This window comes from Leucopleurus acutus (assembly GCF_964270905.1).
Source record: "Leucopleurus acutus genome assembly, chromosome: 6".
Taxonomy (NCBI): domain Eukaryota; kingdom Metazoa; phylum Chordata; class Mammalia; order Artiodactyla; family Delphinidae; genus Leucopleurus; species Leucopleurus acutus.
Window position 1 is genome coordinate 65,292,881 of NC_139149.1, and position 18,858 is coordinate 65,311,738.

Consider the following 18,858-nt stretch of genomic DNA (forward strand, 5'->3'; position numbering starts at 1 on the left):
ATCTTTTTAATTACTTTTTAATTTTTAATAATTATTTTTTATTTTAATAACTTTATTTTATTTATTTATGTAGTTTTTCTTGCCTACTTGCTTTTTTTCTCCCTTTTCTTCTAAGCCGTGTGGCTGACAGGGTCTTGGTGCTCCCGCCAGGTGTCAGGCCTGTGCCTCTGAGGTGGGAGAGCCAAGTTCAGGACATTGGTTCACCAGAGACCTCCCGGCTCCATGTAATATCAAACAGCAAAAGGTCTCCCAGAGATCTCCATCTCAACGCTAAGACCCAGCTCCACTCAACGACCAGCAAGCCACAGTGCTGGACACCCAATGCCAAACAACTAGCAAGATAGGAACGCAACCGCACCCATTAGCAGAGAGGCTGCCTAAAATCATAATAAGGTCACAGACACTCCAAAACACACCACTGGATGTGGTCCTGCCCACCAGAAAGACAAGATCCAGCCTCACCCACCAGAACACAGGCACCAGTCCCCTCCACCAGGAAGCCTACACAACCCACTGAACCAACCTCACCCACTGGGGGCAGACACCAAAATCAATGGAAACTACAAACCTGCAGCCTGTGAAAAGGAGACCCCAAACACAGTAAGTTAAGCAAAATGAGAAGACAGAAACACACAGTAGATGAAGGAGCAAGGTAAAAACCCACCAGACAAAACAAATGAAGAGGAAATAGGCGGTCTACCTGAAAAAGAATTCAGAGTAATGATAGTCAAGATGATCCAAAATCTTGGAAATAGAATGGAGAAAATACAAGAAACGTTTAACAAGGACCTAGAAGAATGGAAGAGCAAACAAACAATGATGAACAACACAATAAATGAAATTAAAAACTCTCTAGAAGGAATCAATAGCAGAATAACTGAGGCAGAAGGACAGATAAGTGACCTGGAAGATAAAATAGTGGAAATAACTACTGCAGAGCAGAATAAAGAAAAAAGAATGAAAAGAATTGGGGACAGTCTCAGAGACCTCTGGGACAATATTAAACACACCAACATTCAAATTATGAGGGGTCCCAGAAGAAGAAAAGAAAAAGAAAGGGACTGAGAAAATGTTTGAAGAGTTATAGTTGAAAACTTCCTTAATATGGGAAAGGAAATAGTTAATCAAGTCTAGGAAGCGCAGAGAGTCCCACACAGGATAAATCCAAGGAGAAACATGCCAAGACACATATTAACCAAACTATCAAAAATTAAATACAAAGAAAAAATATTGAAAGCAGCAAGGGAAAAACAACAAAGAACATAGAAGGGAATCCCCATAAGGTTAACAGCTGATCTTTCAGCAGAAACTCTGCAAGCCAGAAGGGAGTGGCAGGACATACTGAGAGTGATGAAAGAGAAAAACCTACAACCAAGATTACTCCACCCAGCAAGGATCTCATTCAGATTCAACAGAGAAATTAAAACCCTTACAGACAAGCAAAAGCTAAGAGAATTCAGCACCACCAAACCAGCTCTACAACAAATGCTAAAGAAACTTCTCTTCCTTCTCTTTAGCAGGCAGGAAACACAAGAGAAGGAAAAGACCTACAATAACAAACACAAAACAATTAAGAAAATGGTCATACAAACATACATATTGATAATTACCTTAAATGTAAATGGATTAAATGCTCCAACCGAAAGACATAGACTGGGTGAGTGGATACAAAAACAAAACCCATATATATGTTGTCTACAAGAGACCCACTTCAGACCTAGGGACACATACAGACTGAAAGTGAGGGGATGGAAAAAGATATTCCATGCAAATGGAAATCAAAAGAAAGCTGGAATAGCAATTCTCGTACCAGACAAAATAGACTTTAAAATAAAGACTATTACAAGAGACAAAGAAAGACACTACATAATGATCAAGGGATCAATCCAAGAGGAAGATATAACAATTGTAAATATTTATGCACCCAACATAGGAGCACCTCAAAACATAAGGCAAATGCTAACAGCCATAAAAGGGGAAATCGACAGTAACACAATCATAGTAGGGGACTTTAACACCCCACTTTCACCAATGGACAGATCATCCAAAAGGAAAATAAGGAAACACAAGCTTTAAATGATACATTAAACAAGATGGACTTAATTGATATTTATAGAATATTCCATCCATAAACAACAGAATACACTTTCTTCTCAAGTGCTCATGGAACATTCTGCAGGATAGATCATATCTTGGGTCACAAATCAAGCCTTGGTCAATTTAAGAAAATTGAAATCTTATCAAGTACCTTTTCTGACCACAATACTATGACACTAGATATCAATTACAGGAAAAAAATCTGTGAAAAATACAAACACATGGAAGCTAAACAATACACTATTTAATAACCAAGAGATCACTGGAGAAATCAAAGAGGAAATCAAAAATATGTAGAAACAAATGACAATGAAAACACGACGACCCAAAACCTATGGAGGTTCCTTAAAAGACTAAAAATAGAACTACCATACGACCCAGCAATCCCACTACTGGGCATATACCCTGAGAAAACCATAATTCAAAAAGAGTCATGTACCAAAATGTTCATTGCAGCTCTATTTACAATAGCCATGACATGGAAACAACCTAAGTGTCCATCAACAGATGAATGGATAAAGCAGATGTGGCACATATATACAATGGAATATTACTCAGCCATCAAAAGAAACGAAATTGAGTTATTTGTAGTGAGGTGGATGGACCTAGAGTCTGTCATACAGATGAAGTAAGTCAGAAAGAGAAAAACAAATACCGTACACTAACACATATATATGGGAAAAAAAAGGTTATGAAGAACCTAAGAGCAGGACAAGAATAAAGACACAGACATAGAGAATGGACTTGAGGACATGGGGAGGGGGAAGGGTAAGCTGGGACGAAGTGAGAGAGTGGCATGGACATATATACACTACCAAATGTAAAACAGACAGGTAGTGGGAAGCAGCCGCATAGCACAGGGAGATCAGCTCGGTGCTTTGTGACCACCTAGAGGGGTGGGATAGGGAGGGTGGGAGGGAGACGCAAGAGGGAGGAGATATGGGGATCTATGTATACATATAGCTGATTCACTTTGTTATAAAGCAGAAACTAACACACCATTGTAAAGCAATTATACTCCAGTAAAGATGTTAAAATATATATATATATATAAACTATGCTTTCATCAATTCCCTCACCTCAACCTTGCTGTTTTCACTTTTAATACCTGCTTTTTAATATCACTTCACCAAAACTGATTGCTTCAAAGGACGTTTTTGCAAGTGGAAAATGAGTGGGAATAAACTGCACTTTTTCCACAGGTTAGTTTGGGCTTTGAGCCCTCTGTCACCTTTTCCAGATTTTGTTCCTGCTGTTGCTGCTGGGGAATATTTCTCCTCACCTCGGGATGCCCAAAATTCAGTGGGAGATACAAGCAGAAATTGGGCCAAAATGCGTTGCACCCTGAAAGAAAATGCTTAATCTCTCTAAAACTCAAGGACTCACTGAGGAGAAGAAGATTGAAAATATAGTGAGTAGGTATTTCAACACAAAGGTGGTAAAATGTTCCCATGACATTGCTGTTCTCGTGGAAAAGAGCCAACCCTCTGTCTTTTGTACCAAGGATTTGGCAATATTATGTAAAATACTTCCTATATGTATTTCTGTTTCAAAGCATAGGATATAATCTTGTATGTGTCATAATAAATTGAGTCATAATAGTTCTCCACCTTATTTGAAAATAAGGCTTTTTACATCAGTTAATGTATATATATTTATGAAACTGCCTGTACTAAAATTAAACACACATGTACAAACATGCATACCCCAAAGATCTAACAGTCACCACTCTCATTATGGAAATTCCACACATCCGTATATTCTCCCATAAGCATGCAACTAACCTTCTCCCATAAATTTCATTTTGATGGTAAAATCCAAGTTGTATTCATCTACAGCTATGAAACCAACAATATGTGAAGGGCAACTCACCACTATGGTCATAAAGAAAACTATTATTTCAGCCAACTGCCTCTGTAACATAATAGGTGCCTTACTATGTCAGTGGATTATGTCATAATCCAGCACAATAAAACCTCCATTGAGGACCAGGTGACACTTGAAATGATTGCCGTAGTCTTGACCCTAAGGAATAGACCTTTGAAGGTCTACTTAGGTTATAACTTTGAGGCTTTCTTTAGGTACCAAAACACAAACAAACAAAACATCTCATTCTTAGAAAGGAGAGTATGCCAAAGTCACAGAAAATCTGCATGGAGAAGCATTTTCAGAATGAGATCAAATGTGCATACAGTCTACAATATATCCTGCGGCAGGAGTTTCTTCCAATGCCATTATTATGTATGTTTGCTTTAGTGAGTACTGAAATAAAAAATTTCACATACTATAAAAATCTATTAGGCAGAGACAATGTCGATTACAGAACTCCCAAAGATCTCTTTAAAGAAATTAAAATGAGTGGCATTTCAGATTTTCCACTAAACTCAGATCTCTCTTTTTATTGCTTTTCCAGCTTTGTTGTGCCTTATACGGAGTAACTTTCCCTCTTACCAGACAGTCACCAACCAGCATCTCCTCCACCCCTTCCCTCACTATTTCCATTTTTATCCGTCTGCCGTGTGAGAAAAACAAGAAGCGAAGTGTGGGAGAAAGGTGAATAGTTTATGTGACTGATAAAGGGTTGTGCTTCTGAAAAGGCCACACAACATAATAACAGAGATAACATTTTTATAGTGCATATACCAGGCACTACCCTAAGCACATTACATATGCATACACACATATAAGTATATAACATTTCCATATATACTCATTTATAGATATAAAATTATATCATTTTTATCATATGTCATTTATATGTTAATATTATATATTAAGTATATAATCATTTCTGTATATTGAATGAGTATATGTACAAGTACATATACAAATATACTTATAATAACCCAATGAACAAGGTACTATTACTAGCCCCATTTTATAGATGACAAACTGAGGCACCAAGAGATTAAGCCCAATTTCATACAGTTTGTACGAGGAGGAGTCAGGATTCAAACCCAGGCAACCTGACTACTTAATTCTTCTTTTTACTACTATGCCATGATAACCAAATTGAATATCTGAAAATACCTCAGTTACATACACACATTCTCTAGCTGTAGATAGAAACATTTTACCATCAAACTAAGAGATATAAAATGTTGGATCTCCTTTGCAACTGGGAATTCGTTAAAACTTTCATTTGAGCTTAATGTAGTATTGACGCTGAGATAACTAAAATATATAAGATTTTTTTAATGCTCTATAAGAATATATTTATCTAAAAATAACCTTCCCTAAATAATAGTATTATTTAATTCAGTAAACACTTATGGGGGACCAACTGTTCAAGGCACAGTGCTGACAGTTACAGGGAGTATAAACTGAGTCAGACAGAATTTATTTTACTTACTAAGAGAAGATAAGAAAATAAAAACTACCATTTAGTGAGATTCTACTGTATGCCAGGTACTGTGCTAAGTGATGTGTATCCCTTATTTTATTAAATTATAACACAATTCTATGAGGTTTGTATTATTATTCCCATTTTACAGTTGAGAAAGGTAAGGCTTGGAGAGATTAAGGTCACAATATATGGTAGGGTCTGGGTCCAAACTCCTGTTTGTTTGACTCTAAAGCCCATGCAATCATTCCAAAAAGTAGGCTATTTATAAAGTTGTTACGTGAAAAAGATTCTATCATCAAATACATATAGAAAATGTTGGTTTCACGGAAGTTTGAAATGGTTTTTTTCTGCAAAACCTCTTGGAGCTTTTAATTTAGTAATGGGTACTGTGAATGTCTAGGCAGATATAATTTCTACCCTCAATTTGAGAATGAATCAATCCTTTTTATTTTCATAGAGGTCTGGGATAACCATGATACTATGGCATGTCCTTCAGGCTGCTGTCTTATACACATTAAAAGCACCAATTCAGGAGAAAGCAGATGACTTTCAGGTCCACCACTTTCTTGTCGTATGACCTTAGACAAGTGATTTTACTTCTATATACCTCTATTTTCTTTTCTATAAATTGGGGAAAATACGAGGACCTGCATTATAGGACTGGTAGGAGAACTAACTGAGATTTTTCTATACAAAGTACTTAACCCTGTGCCTGGCACCTAGCAAGTGTTCATTAAGTTTCCGTTACTGTAGTTATGAACTATTCCTACCCCTGTGACACTATGCCATATCCCTGGAGAGCATAAATAGTTAAATCCATTAATACTTATAAAAGGCAGGATATGTCAGTCGTCATATATTATCAACAAAATTTTAAGGAAGTTCAAGAGAGAAAGAAATTAGATCTGGTTAGGAGCTGGGTTCATAAATATTTCCATAGGTGAACTATCTCTTAAGACAAGCCTGAGGAATGGTTAGTATTTTGAGAGGTGGGTATGGGAGAATGGTGAAGGGAACTGCATAAGCAAAAAGCACAGAAATATGGAATGTATTAAAATTTAAAACTTGTTCAGGCACTCAGGAGTTCTTAGTGTTTCTGGATCAGAAGGTAAACAGTAAGGAGAAAAGCAGAACATCTTTGTGACCTTGGAGTAAGCAAAGGTTTCTTAAATAGGAAACAGACAGTGCTAATCATAAATGAAAAAAATGACAAATATACTCTATTAAGAATACGAATGTAAGGATTAAGACATGATCAAGGGAATGAAAAGGCCATCCAGAGAGTATGAGATGATATTCACAATATATGTATTTTGACAAAGGACTTGAATCTAGAATAAAGAACTCCTACAGATCAGTAAGACAAAGACAACGCAGTAGGAAAATTGGGCAAAAGACTTGAATGGACACTTCACAAAAGTAGATATTAAAATGGCCTGTAAACATATGAAAAAGCACCTAACTTCATTAGTCATTAGGGATATGCATTAACCTATGAGATATTGCTACATACCCACAAGGATGGTTACAATGAAGAAAGAGATTACCAAGTGCTGACAAGGATATGGAGCAACCAGAGCTCTTATCTGAAGGTAAATTGTTATAACTACGTTGAAAAACGATTTAGCAATGTCTACTAAAACTGAATATACACTTACTCTATGACTCAGCAATTCTACTTCCAAGTATATAGCTAACAGAAATGATCTGTATGAGAAAGTTCATAGCAATACTATATATAATAGCCCTAAATTGAAAACTGGCCAATTAACTAATCAACAATAGAAAGAACAATTCTGGTATCTTCACACAACCTGACATTCACACAATATGGAATACAGCAATAAGATAAAATGGTATATGGTGACGTGAAACAACGAATAAACCTTGTAATGTCGAGAAAAATAACTAAAATAAAGTAACATACATCAACATGCTGTACGATACCATTTATTTAAAGTACACAATCAGGCAAAACTAATCTATGCCGTTAGTTAGGATTATGGCAATTTTTGTAGGAAGGGTAGGATGAGGTTAGGGTGCAGTGACTGGAAGGGAGCATGAAAGGGACTTCTAGGATATTGGAAATGTTCTTTTATTAGATCTTAGTGCTAGTTTCACAGGTGTGTATGTGTGTATACATTCATTCAACTGTACATTTATGTGCACTTTTCTGTATGTTACATTTCAATAGAAAATTTTTAAAAGTGATATATTCAATGTTATTAACTTTAGTAAACTACTTTGACACATAGAGGCAAAATTCCTCAACAAGAAGAACATCTTGAAATACTCTCAAGTTTGCGTAATTTTAAGATAAGTATGTTTTCTTAAGTTCTTTTTTCTACTGCCAGCTTGATTTTGCTCAAAATGATTTGTGAGAAAATAAAAGTTCCCTTTAATGCTGATATTTCCTTGCTGCACTTCATAAGTGGCTAGAGGAGACTGACAGAGAATCCAGGGATGCCAAAGAGAAAAAAGTATATCTAGAACTCTGAATCTGTAAAGCCTTAACAATTGGCAGCTTTGTGCCTGAATCTCCCTTGGGGCAGTTCAGGGTTCCCTCCAAAATGCTCCAACAGCAGCAGCATTCTGGCAGAATGTTGACTTTAAAAATAACTTCTTCTGAGTACCACCCTGAAGTTTATAAGCAATAATGAAGTGCTGCATCAAAAACAGCAGTGAAGCCACATCATGATTTAAGCCACAATGTCCTTTGGGTTAGTGGTAATATGCCAGCTTTTACACAAATTGATGAATCTTTCACTAAGATGCAATGAATGACTTTTTGGATGTATAGCAATAGAATACATAGAACCCAGTGGTGGTTCATTTATATCTGAATATTTATATCTGAATATTTTGTCCATGCACTGTTTCTTATATTTAAATTTTGAAAAAATGGGTAAGATTTATTTACTATAGAGTACAAAATACAGTTTGATTAAACATGTGACATACTTCCTTAGCTGCAATCCTTTTTTAAAGCAGCATTGAAAAATCTGAGAATTTCAGAATTTAAGTAAAGAAGATAATTGGTTCACAAAAATGTCTTAAGAACCAATTGTCTTCTTTAAGCTGAATTTAAATAAGTTTCTCTCTGTTACAGTTTTCTTCACTTGTAACCCAATATTATTAAGCATGCTCGTGAAAAGAAGGAAAGTCAAAGAAGAGAAAATAGAGTTCTGACAAGTGCTTTGTCAAGTTTTTTGAAATAGTTTTTAATACACCTAACTTATCAAAAGGGAATGTCATGTGCTTAGTTCCTAAATTACTAAGTCTTTAGAGAAGCCAAAATTATCTCCAGACAGGGCTTTACTAAAATTGTCTGAGGTCGAGACTGGATTGGGAGGTCAGGAGCCTGACGGAATTTTCTGGCAAAAAGACGTAGGGAGATGGTCTTGAGCTACATTTGCCCAGTGACTTCTGTCTATGGCGTCAAGATGCTTTCTTGAAATCTGACGCCTCTTTCGGTTTCAGAGGAACTCTTTGCTCTCCCTTTACAGCATGCTAGGGACATAATGGCAGTATGACTTATTTTAGAAACCTTCCTAAAACTACAGACTTTCCTAGGAAAGAGAACTATGTTTCTCAAACTGCTGAATATTTCTAGAGGAACTATAGTTCATAAAATTGTAGCAGTAAACATAATTTAGGAATCCACCCTTCATCTTATATGAGAAAAATGGGATTAGGAGAACTTAATCTAGCATGGTACCTGACTGATGGTAGGAATCAAATTTAGAGCTCATTGCCTAGAGACACTATTTCAAATACTTGTCTGTACAATCAAAGATGTACAAGAATCATATATTGAAGTCTTTATCTTCTTTAAAAATTTAAGTAGATTAGTATTTAGTCTGTTTTCTTTTTGTATATAGACTGAAATTTAGAAGTACTCATTTTTAAATGAGATTTTAATTTTAATGGTTTTATTAATATGAATACTGGAAGAAATTAAATGAAAGAGAAAATCTAATGTGGCCAAGAGCCAACATTCTTTCCCTTTTAAAAAGCAGCAGCAGATTGATTACAACACCTAATTTTAAATAATTATTTTAGTATTCCCAATGGGGAAAAAAAGAGAGAAGCAAAGTTCATTCAAACCATGCTTTTAACCATACTGTTTGGATCAATATAACTAATTCAAATAGCTTCACAGGAGGAGGTACACACATTTCTGTTGGTGGCTTTTATACTAAAGTTCTATCAGAAGTGTAACAAAAATGCTATCTGAAAAGACACATTTTTCCAAGCAATGGCAACTGACCTTCTACTGGAACAGATGAAAGAAGCAGGGCCTTACGGGGACAGCTCACAGGAAGGGGCTGCATACAACAACTCAGGAGGTCAGCACACCCAGCTGCTGCTATAAATTCTAGCTCCGGGACACCAAACGTTTTGCCCCCTAGTTTCAGAGAATTTCAGTTTTGCGTTCAGTGTCTAGGCTGTTTACATTTAAGAACCAAAGATGGGGAAAGAAAAGAAGAATACTGGTTTACTTAACGGTCCTTTTAAAAAGATATTTTTCTCCCAGAAACTCCCCCAATTTAAAGAAACAAAGTTAATATTTGCTCTGCCAGTGTTCTCTACTCCCACCTTGGTAGAGAAAAGAGGTTTCCTTAGCTTAAATATTAACCAGACATTTCAAAGCTATTCAAAAGCTGTTGCCCATGTTAAAAAAATTTTAAAAAAAAAGCAATAGGCTCCTAGAAAACACAAAATGGGAATAAAGAGAAGAGTAAAAACTGTGTTAAAATCCTCTTCCCTTTTTGCATGCATATCTCATGACCACCATAATTATAGTGCACCACAGAGAATTCAGAAAAAATCCTAGTGGAGTATTATAATGATTACATAGTGACTGTCATAGATGAGGCCACTCTTGGTCCTCTATCAGCCAAGAAGCCATTTTTATCCAGGAGCAGTAGAGATGGCTCCCACCTGGCAGCCAGGGCTGCTGTGCAAGCAGCATGAAAGCCACCATTCCATCCCTGTGGAAACCTGGTATGGGGTGACAAATCTGGCCATGCGAGGGATAGGGTGAGCAGAAATTGTGGGTAATGGGGAGACAGTGGGGTTAGAATGGGGAAAAGGATGAGGCGGATTTGGAGAGGAAAGGAAGAGTGGTGTAAGTTGGGCTGAATTTTGCCAAGTGGACTAGAATTGGCACCAATGCCTTATTTGGAATTTCCTAACATCTCACTCCTAAAATGATTTTCTTCTTTTTCATCTTCAATTGTTTGGCAGAAATCTGTATGGAATGAAGTAGACCAGAGCAAAAACTGTATCAGTAGGAACAACCTAATTAAGCAGGGTATCTAAGTCCTTCAAACAAAGGAGCTGGGCAACTGGGAGACGCCCTTATCCTGAGAAACACGGAGAGTCTTGTGACCCAGGGATGCTTGCACTACAAAGGGTCTTTAGTGGGTATTAAACAGAATGGCCAATCCCTGGCCTGGTTTCTTGGAACTCTGCCACTGTCCTGACATCCTAGAAATGGATGCTACTTGCTTCAGTCATGCAGGCAGCTTCTGGGGCACTAGTGATATGCAAAACAGCATCAGATGAGGCCCTCTGGTGAATGCCCAAGGATTTTCTGCATTGGAAGTGATTCATCATAAATGATTGTGCCTGTCCCTGTGTATCATGTTTATTCTTGCACCTTTATAATGTTTTTATTCTTTGGAATTTCTTTTTGGCTTCCCAAATGACTCCTTCTCATTCCCCCTGTGAACACCAAAAGTCAAAGACATAATGATTTTTTAATAAGGAGCCGCATGGAAAGCAGAGAATTTAATCACAGCACTCATCATTTTCCTTTTCAATGATTTGCTTTCTAAGGCAACAAAGGAATGGAAATATTTTCTTTTAGAAGAACATTTGTTTTCACTCTTGGCCTCTTCTGAACTTCAAACAGCCTTTTACACTCCCTTTGTTTTAAAGGAAACAAATGGAAAGCAAACATTCATAAAAGTGGACTTGGTGCTCAACACATTTAATATGACAAAGTGTGTTGAAATTTCAGTTAAAGAAAATGCAAAAAGAATCCAAAGTTCTCAAATTGCACAGTCTCTATTTTCAAACTCTGATTGACTTGTGTCTCTTTTCTCTAACACCCACTTCCTCTCTCTCTCTCTTATCCCGCTCTGTGTCCCTAGTCTCCCGCATCCCACCTGTTTCTCTTTTCTGCCTCTCTCATCTCTCTTAGCTCTCTGATGTCTCTGGCATTTTCTGTCTCTGTCTCTGTATGTGTATGTGCCTGTCTGTCTCTCTCATCTCTTTGTCTCTGTCTCTCACCACTAAATACTGCTGGGGAACTAGAAAGCACTCTTAAAATTTGTCATTTGCCTTTTTTGCAGCTATATTGTATTAATTTCATTTTCAATATTTGCTTCTATAAATCAGAAGATTAATAGCAAGACTTTGCTAATATCAGGATGAGTTTGTCCCCATAACAAGATAAAACAATTAAATTAAGGCCGTATCTCCAGTTATGTCTCAAGCCGTCAGGTCAGTTGCAACAACTGAGCACTGTTTCACACGTGCTTACGTGATAGTGCCTGCCACCCGCATGACAGAATGGGGCAAGTTAAGAACTTAAATCCACCATAGAATTTAATGGTATCTTTTTACGGAAATTCATCATCAGTGTCCCGGGTTATACAAATTCTATAACTTTTCATCCAAAGCACAAGGTGATTTTACGTATATTAAGTAGACTTCAAAACTGTTACATGGCTTACGATCATCCCACGTTTTGCTGATGAAAAAACGATGCTCAGGGATAAATAATTCCATGACAAAGCATATATACAAAATGAAGCCAATTATGGACCCAGGGCTAGAAAAAAATTTCTTCCAAAATCAGGTACTAGCCTAATAAGGATAACGACACTGAGCAACAGCGTCTGCTAAGAGGTCCCACAATACAGGGTCTCTAGGACCTTGGAAAAATTAATGCACACTGGCCCTTAATTTACTCATTTTCTGCAAGAGTCTACTGAACCCTGAGTGTTTACACCCCTAATCCACAAATGAGGTAGAATAAAAGAAGCTGATACTTTTTCAGTATTTTCCAAACCACCTGAAATCTCACTGGGGACAATGAGATAAAAACATCTTCCTACTGCCAAGAGTTTCTAAGTTTCTAACAGTAATATTTATTCACGTTTAAAAATGGCAAAATTGAAAGAAAAAGGATTTTTTTAGGTGGGGAGAACTGAAGTGATAATATTAAAATAAAAATAATTTCACAAATATCTATTGTATACATACAAAATACATATATGCTCATGACAGACAATACTCCCTCTTGAGGAGCTACACTTACCTGGTTTCCAGAGAGATTTCTATGCCCAAAGGTCTAAATAAACATGAAGCCATTGAGTTTTGATTTGAACTAGATGGAACATTAAAAGCTTGAAATGTGCCTATCATAAAAATCATGTGACAAGAGTATAAATCACCCATGTCACTCAATTTTATTACAGGCTACCAGCCACTGTTCTGTCAGTCTGAATGTGAATTCTTGAGCATGTACAATCATCCGCTTAAATATACTTCCTGAAGAGAATAGAAAAGAGAGAGCGTTCTAACATACTTGGATTAAACCTAAATCTTATTTTTACCTAGCAAAAATGTGAGACAAATATCAAAAGAAAAAGGAACTGTAGTTCATAAAGACAAAGGAAATGTGGGAAGTCTGTCACATCTTCATTATACTTAGCAAAGTGACCCAGTACTACAATTTAAATAAAAACAAGTTAGAAAAACCAAGATGACCTTGGGCAGGGGAGTCACGAAATTAGCAAAATTCTATTTGCTCTAACTCAGGTACTTTTTCCCTTTTCTAAAATTGACTTTAACTGTTTTAAATTTTTGTCATATACTTCATGAAAGAGTTCCCTGAGGTGTAAAAGCTGATCGGCTAGCAATGCTTACCTTGGTTTTTAAGATTACAATCCACGGTTCACTTCTGCATTCGAACACTGTACGAGGCAGTACATTGAGAGATAAATAATTCCATCATTTCAACCTGGTGCTCCTGTGAAATGTGGTGCTAGGAAACAGCCGACAGGCAGTGCGTCTGAACAAATCATACGTTCTGTAATTGCCGCTTAGCTCTAATTACTACTGAGGATAGCGTTTGCAACTTGATTCCAGGGAGAGGGCAGACTACCTTCTGACGACACTGAACCAAATATATCCTAAAAGACTGACAAGTTACTTTCTTTCATGTAATTTTTCTGAGTATTTCCCAGCTACTCAGTAACTACCACTTTGCCACGGTAAAAGTAGAATCAAATAATCTGACACCCACCTCTACTTTCCAACAAAGCAATTTAATTCTCTCAGAATATGTACGTATTATAACAGTTTGGAATTTTTAGTATCACTCAGACTTAAGGGGATTGTTTTTTTCTTTTCTAGGTGGGCAACTAAATCTTTATTTTGAAATTTGTTTTTATTTAAAAAAGGAATATGTTCTCAAAATGTGAACTTTATTTATATTCTGCTAGTCCCAAGTAATTTATTTGCATACCATTAGACCTAGAGAATTTCTTTTCTGGGGAGTTTTAGGTTTTAAATAAAGATTCACAACATGTAATTCAAAAAGACTGAAGCAGATAATTAGATGTTGATAACATTAATAGGGATGTTTATGCATTTCAACTCACAAATCTAATTTCAGTTATATGGGAGAATTACCATGGTGAAATTAGCAGTTATGTAGGCTTGGAACTAAAATAATACACTTATTCCTATACCTAACTAATTTCACTCTCCATCTAGTGGCCTCTGACCATATGATCAGAATAAGGCTTCTGATATATCCAGGTTACACAGTGTGGCTATGACCAAATGGTTGTTTTGCTTCTTCTAAGCTGATTGTCACTGATACTGTTGCATTAGCTTCGTGGGCATTTGACTGAGTGAAACTTAAAATGACTGATGTTTGCAAATGTTGAGAAGGATTTTGCACTTTGGTTGTGCAACTTTTAGCATATTTGTCAACCATGGCCAACACCTCAGTGATGATGTACAGAACAAATTACACCCACCCAAATTCAGAGATTTGGTATATCTACTTAAGTCAGATTTGCACAGTAACTATCAGGGACAGGTAAACCTAAGGGAATAATTAGATGTGGCAATCAAAATGGTAATTATAAAACCAGCTCTTAGAAATGGCACATATCTCTAGGCCTCAGTTGTTATGAATAATAACAACATAGGACTCTAAATGGAACACAGTATGGGAGCTCTATACTTATTTTCCCCCAAATAATAATTGTGCACTTCTTGCTCATGTAATACTTAGTTCTTCATGATTAAAATAAACTTATAGACACTGCCGTGGTTTTCACTTTATTTTTTATTTTATTTTTAAAAATCTATACCTACAATAGACCTCTCCAAAGAAAACTCTTTGCTCAGTAGGGATTATGTTGATGCTTCCTTTGAGGTATTCTTCTTTCACAGAGCTAGGCAAAATATTCCATTCTTTTCTGCTTGCACTTAAATCATGCCTGATTCCTGGAGTATTTTTCTAGAACATTTCCAGGTCTGGCACACTAGTTCATCGTAAAGCTCCCAAATCCTTGATCTGTGCCTCTCATAGGTCCTTAGTTTAGTTCAGTTGTACACAAAGTGTGGCCCCCAGACCAGCAGCATCTGCGTCACCCAAGAACTTGTTAGCAAAGCAAATTCCCAGACTCCATCCCAGACCTACAGAATCACAAACTCTGGGGGTGGGACCCAGCAATCTGTGTTTTAACCAGCCCTCCAGGTGATCTGAAGCACTCTGATGTTTGAGAACCACTGGTCCATATATGTATGTACTAAGAGCAATAGGAGAAAGGGATAAGGAGCATTTAAGCCTCTATGGGAAAAACTATGGGAGAGACAAAGGCTTATTAGCAGAGGGGTGGCATTTGAGTGGTGATCTAAAGGACTGGAAGAGTCTGGATGAATCTGAAGGAGGCACCAGGCATCCCTCACCCGGCTAACCTATCACATGTGCCCTTGAGTTAATGCAGCCCCACCAATTCCAAGGTCTTAGTCCATCAGTCACCATCTTTAGTCATTCCATTCTTAAGGAAAACAAAGAAGACTTTCCTCATTCCTATTAGCATCTTAGTCTACCAATTACTCTCTTTTCCCTTAACTTTTAATTCCTTTTAGAGCAGCCTACACTTCCTTTTTCACTTTTTTTTTTCTTTTTTACTATCCCTTCACTTCACAAATCCTATGATTTGGCTTCTGATTTTTCCAGCCTAATAAAAGTATGACTTTGAAGTCCTTTATCAGTCTTCCTTGACCCCTGTACCATTGGTAAAATATGATCCCATATCTGAAACACCTCTTTTCTAAGCTCAACTTTTGTTATTTCCAACCACCTGCTGGACCCTTCACACCTGTATCCCATTGGCACCTCAACTTCAACTTGTACAAAGTTAAACTAGTCATTCCAGCCCCCTGCTACCTCCCCAAGAGATGTTCCTCCTTTGGTGGTCTTTATTTCACTGCCTGGCACCATGAGTCTTCCAGGCACCACAGACTCTAAAACCTGAAGCTGTATTTGACTTTTCCCTCTTCCCTGATCCTGAATCAAGCTAGTTATCTTTATGACCTCTCTCACCTCCTTCCCCTTTTTATACCCATTACCCATTACCTCCATTTAGGTTCTCATTAGCTGTTCACTAGCATAATCCTTTAACCATTGTATTCCCACCATAGTCAACTGAATTCTTAAGAAGCATAGCTCAAATCAATCATTTTTCTATTTAAATGTCTTCCATGGCTCCCCTCAGTGAGTTATGGGTTCTGAAATCCAATACACCTGTTCAAATCCCTACTCTGCTACTTACCAGCTGGGCAACATTAAAGGAATTAATTGACTTGCTAAGCCCCAGTTTTCTCAGCTGACAAGTAGGAATAAAACAGTACTCATATCTCATGAGGAGACCAGAAGGAACTAATCCATGTAAATTCTTAAAGTGCAAAGAACATAGAAGGACTTAGTGAATAATAAGCATTATTATTATCATCACCAAAGCCTTTCACGGAATACAATTCCAACACCTCAGTTCAGCATTCATCACCATCCTCAAACTTAACTGAAAACCATTTCCTTACTCATACTTTCTAAGATATGTTAAACTGAATTATTCTTCAAGGGAAAAAACCAAGTCTTAGTTTTTTTTCTGCCCCTGGCTCCTTAGGCAGTACCTTACACCTAGTAATTGCTCCAGAAATGTTCACTGCATGAAGCACTGACCTGTTCTTGTACATACAGACTTTCTTAATTCTATCACTTTGTTTACACTGTCATGTTTCCCAGGATGCCCTTCTTTGACTGTCCCCTTTCAAATTCTCTCCATTTTCAAGTGGCATTTTAAATGCTATCTCTTCCAGGAAGTCTTCCCACTTCCATCAGAAGAAAGCATCTTGCTCTCCTCTGAATCTGCAATACATTTCATTTATACCTCCCTAATTGTACTTAAGACATTCTGTTGTATATGTGTCTTCTTCCCCAAGGAGCTGTAAGCTCTTCTGGGTTAGAGACCAGAATTGATTTATTGCTGTTTGCCTAGTTCCTTGCCCAGAGAAGCACTCAATAAATGTGTTGAATGAATGAATGAGGTAAAGGGAACATCTATCAATGCATTCTCATTATAAGAACTGTGCTGCTGTATACCACCTGATTAAAGGTTTTCTTTGCCATTGATAATTATGATGGTCTTCAAAGAGTAAATGGATTATGAGAATTACAGAAACAAGCTTAAGAGGATTCCTAATAATTGGGGTGTGTTCCTAACCTTGGGTTTAAAGTTAGTATTCTAGAATTCAGAAGCATTTTTCCTAGAAGCAAGGTTATAAATGGTCACTGGATTCCTGGGTTAGTCCTCAGAAGCTTAACTAACCCACAGATGTGTTAGACAGAACATTACACTAGCAATAGCACTTCAATGCCAACATTATTATGAGTCTTGAAAAGGAGTCAATATCCTGTGAATGTTTATGAAGATGCTCAGTCTTCCTTGTAAAACAGAAAACCATGAATTTTGTTTTCTTCTTTATATTTTAAGACACACTTAGAAAGCTATAACCAAAAGCCAATTTTCTTGTGTATTCAAATGATTACCTTTCATTGCCAGCATGAATGTGATCTGGTTAAAGAAATAATTTATAATTGTCAATTATGAACTGTAAATTTAGAAAATGGAAGTTCTCTGGAAAGCTGTCTGTATGTTTGAATTTTTAGAAATCAGAACTTATTTTCTTTTTTACTTAGAACTCTAAATTTCAGCTTCTTTGTCTTCATTTTGCATAATTTAAAATTGATTGTGGCTCCTGATACTCTAGCTTCAGTTCCTTTACTGTATCCCCTGACAAATACATAATGACCTGTTAACAAACTTTTAATTACATTCATTAGGGGAATCCTTTATTTTAAATTAACTCTTGAGTGAGTAAATAATCCCTTTCTAATGGAAAAGTGATTGGCTTTCCAATTATCTGAATTGCAATTTTAGATTTTCACAAATTTACTTATTTAAAGTAGGCAAGCCTATATACAAGAAGTTATCTATGAAAAAGACACATTTTCACTATTCCTTTTTGCAACCGCCAGCACTAAGCTAGACATTACTGTGGTCCCTGGTCCTTAAGAAGCTGACCATCTATTTGGAGAACAAAAATAATGTATCTGAAATAATTAGAGACTAATGCAAAGACACATCAAATTTAGTGTGAATTACAGGCACTGATGGAGAAGTAGTACAGAAGAGAATATAACTTCCACAAGGGCAGGGATCTTTGTTTTGTTCACTAATGTGTCCTAAGCACCTGGAGCTGATTATGAGCTCAAAAAACAACTGGTACCAAAAGGAGAGACAAACAGAATGGCTGGAGACAGTTTCATTGTGAAGACAGGACATTAGTAAGACCTGAAAATACAGTTGTCCCTTGGTATCTGTCAGGGATTGGTTCCAGAACCCCTGCGTTGATACCAAAACCCATGGGTGTTCAAATCCCCTTTATAAAATGGTGTAGTACTCTCATATAACCTATGCACCGCCTCCCGTAAACTTCAAATCAACTCTAGATTACCTATAATACCTAATACAATGTAAATTCTATGTAAATAGTTGGCAGCTCACAACAAATTCAAGTTTTGCTTTTGGGAACTTTCAGGAATTTTGTTTTTAGAATATTTTTGAGCAGTGGTTGGTTGAGTCCGCAGATGGGGAACCCGGGGATATGGAGAGCTGACTGCATGTGATTCCATGGTTCCTCCTTTCAATCACCATCTACATCCAATTAACAAGTCCTGTGGTTTCTACCTTCAGCATACATTGCAAATCTTCCTGCTTCTCTGTATGTCACTGCCCCACTCTACTCCAGGC

The 18,858-nt window shown here is 36.9% G+C and overlaps 1 protein-coding gene across 4 annotated transcripts in view; it reads right to left on the reverse strand.

Moving 5' to 3' along the window:
* Window positions 1-18,858, reverse strand: part of ZNF385B (zinc finger protein 385B) — a 311,863-nt gene that overhangs the window by 89,181 nt on the left and 203,824 nt on the right. Inside the window, exon 1 of one of the 4 annotated variants that reach the window (XM_082840920.1) lies at window positions 13,388-13,557. The exons of 2 other annotated variants lie outside the window; for them this stretch is intronic. Coding sequence is in view for 1 of the 2 variants with exons in the window: in XM_082840919.1 (XP_082697045.1) it covers window positions 9,714-9,777 (64 nt within the window). In the remaining variant the exon portion in view is untranslated. Of the gene's footprint in view, window positions 1-9,713; window positions 9,827-13,387; window positions 13,558-18,858 lie in introns of those variants that run through there. One more of the 4 variants, XM_082840919.1, reaches the window with a different exon arrangement.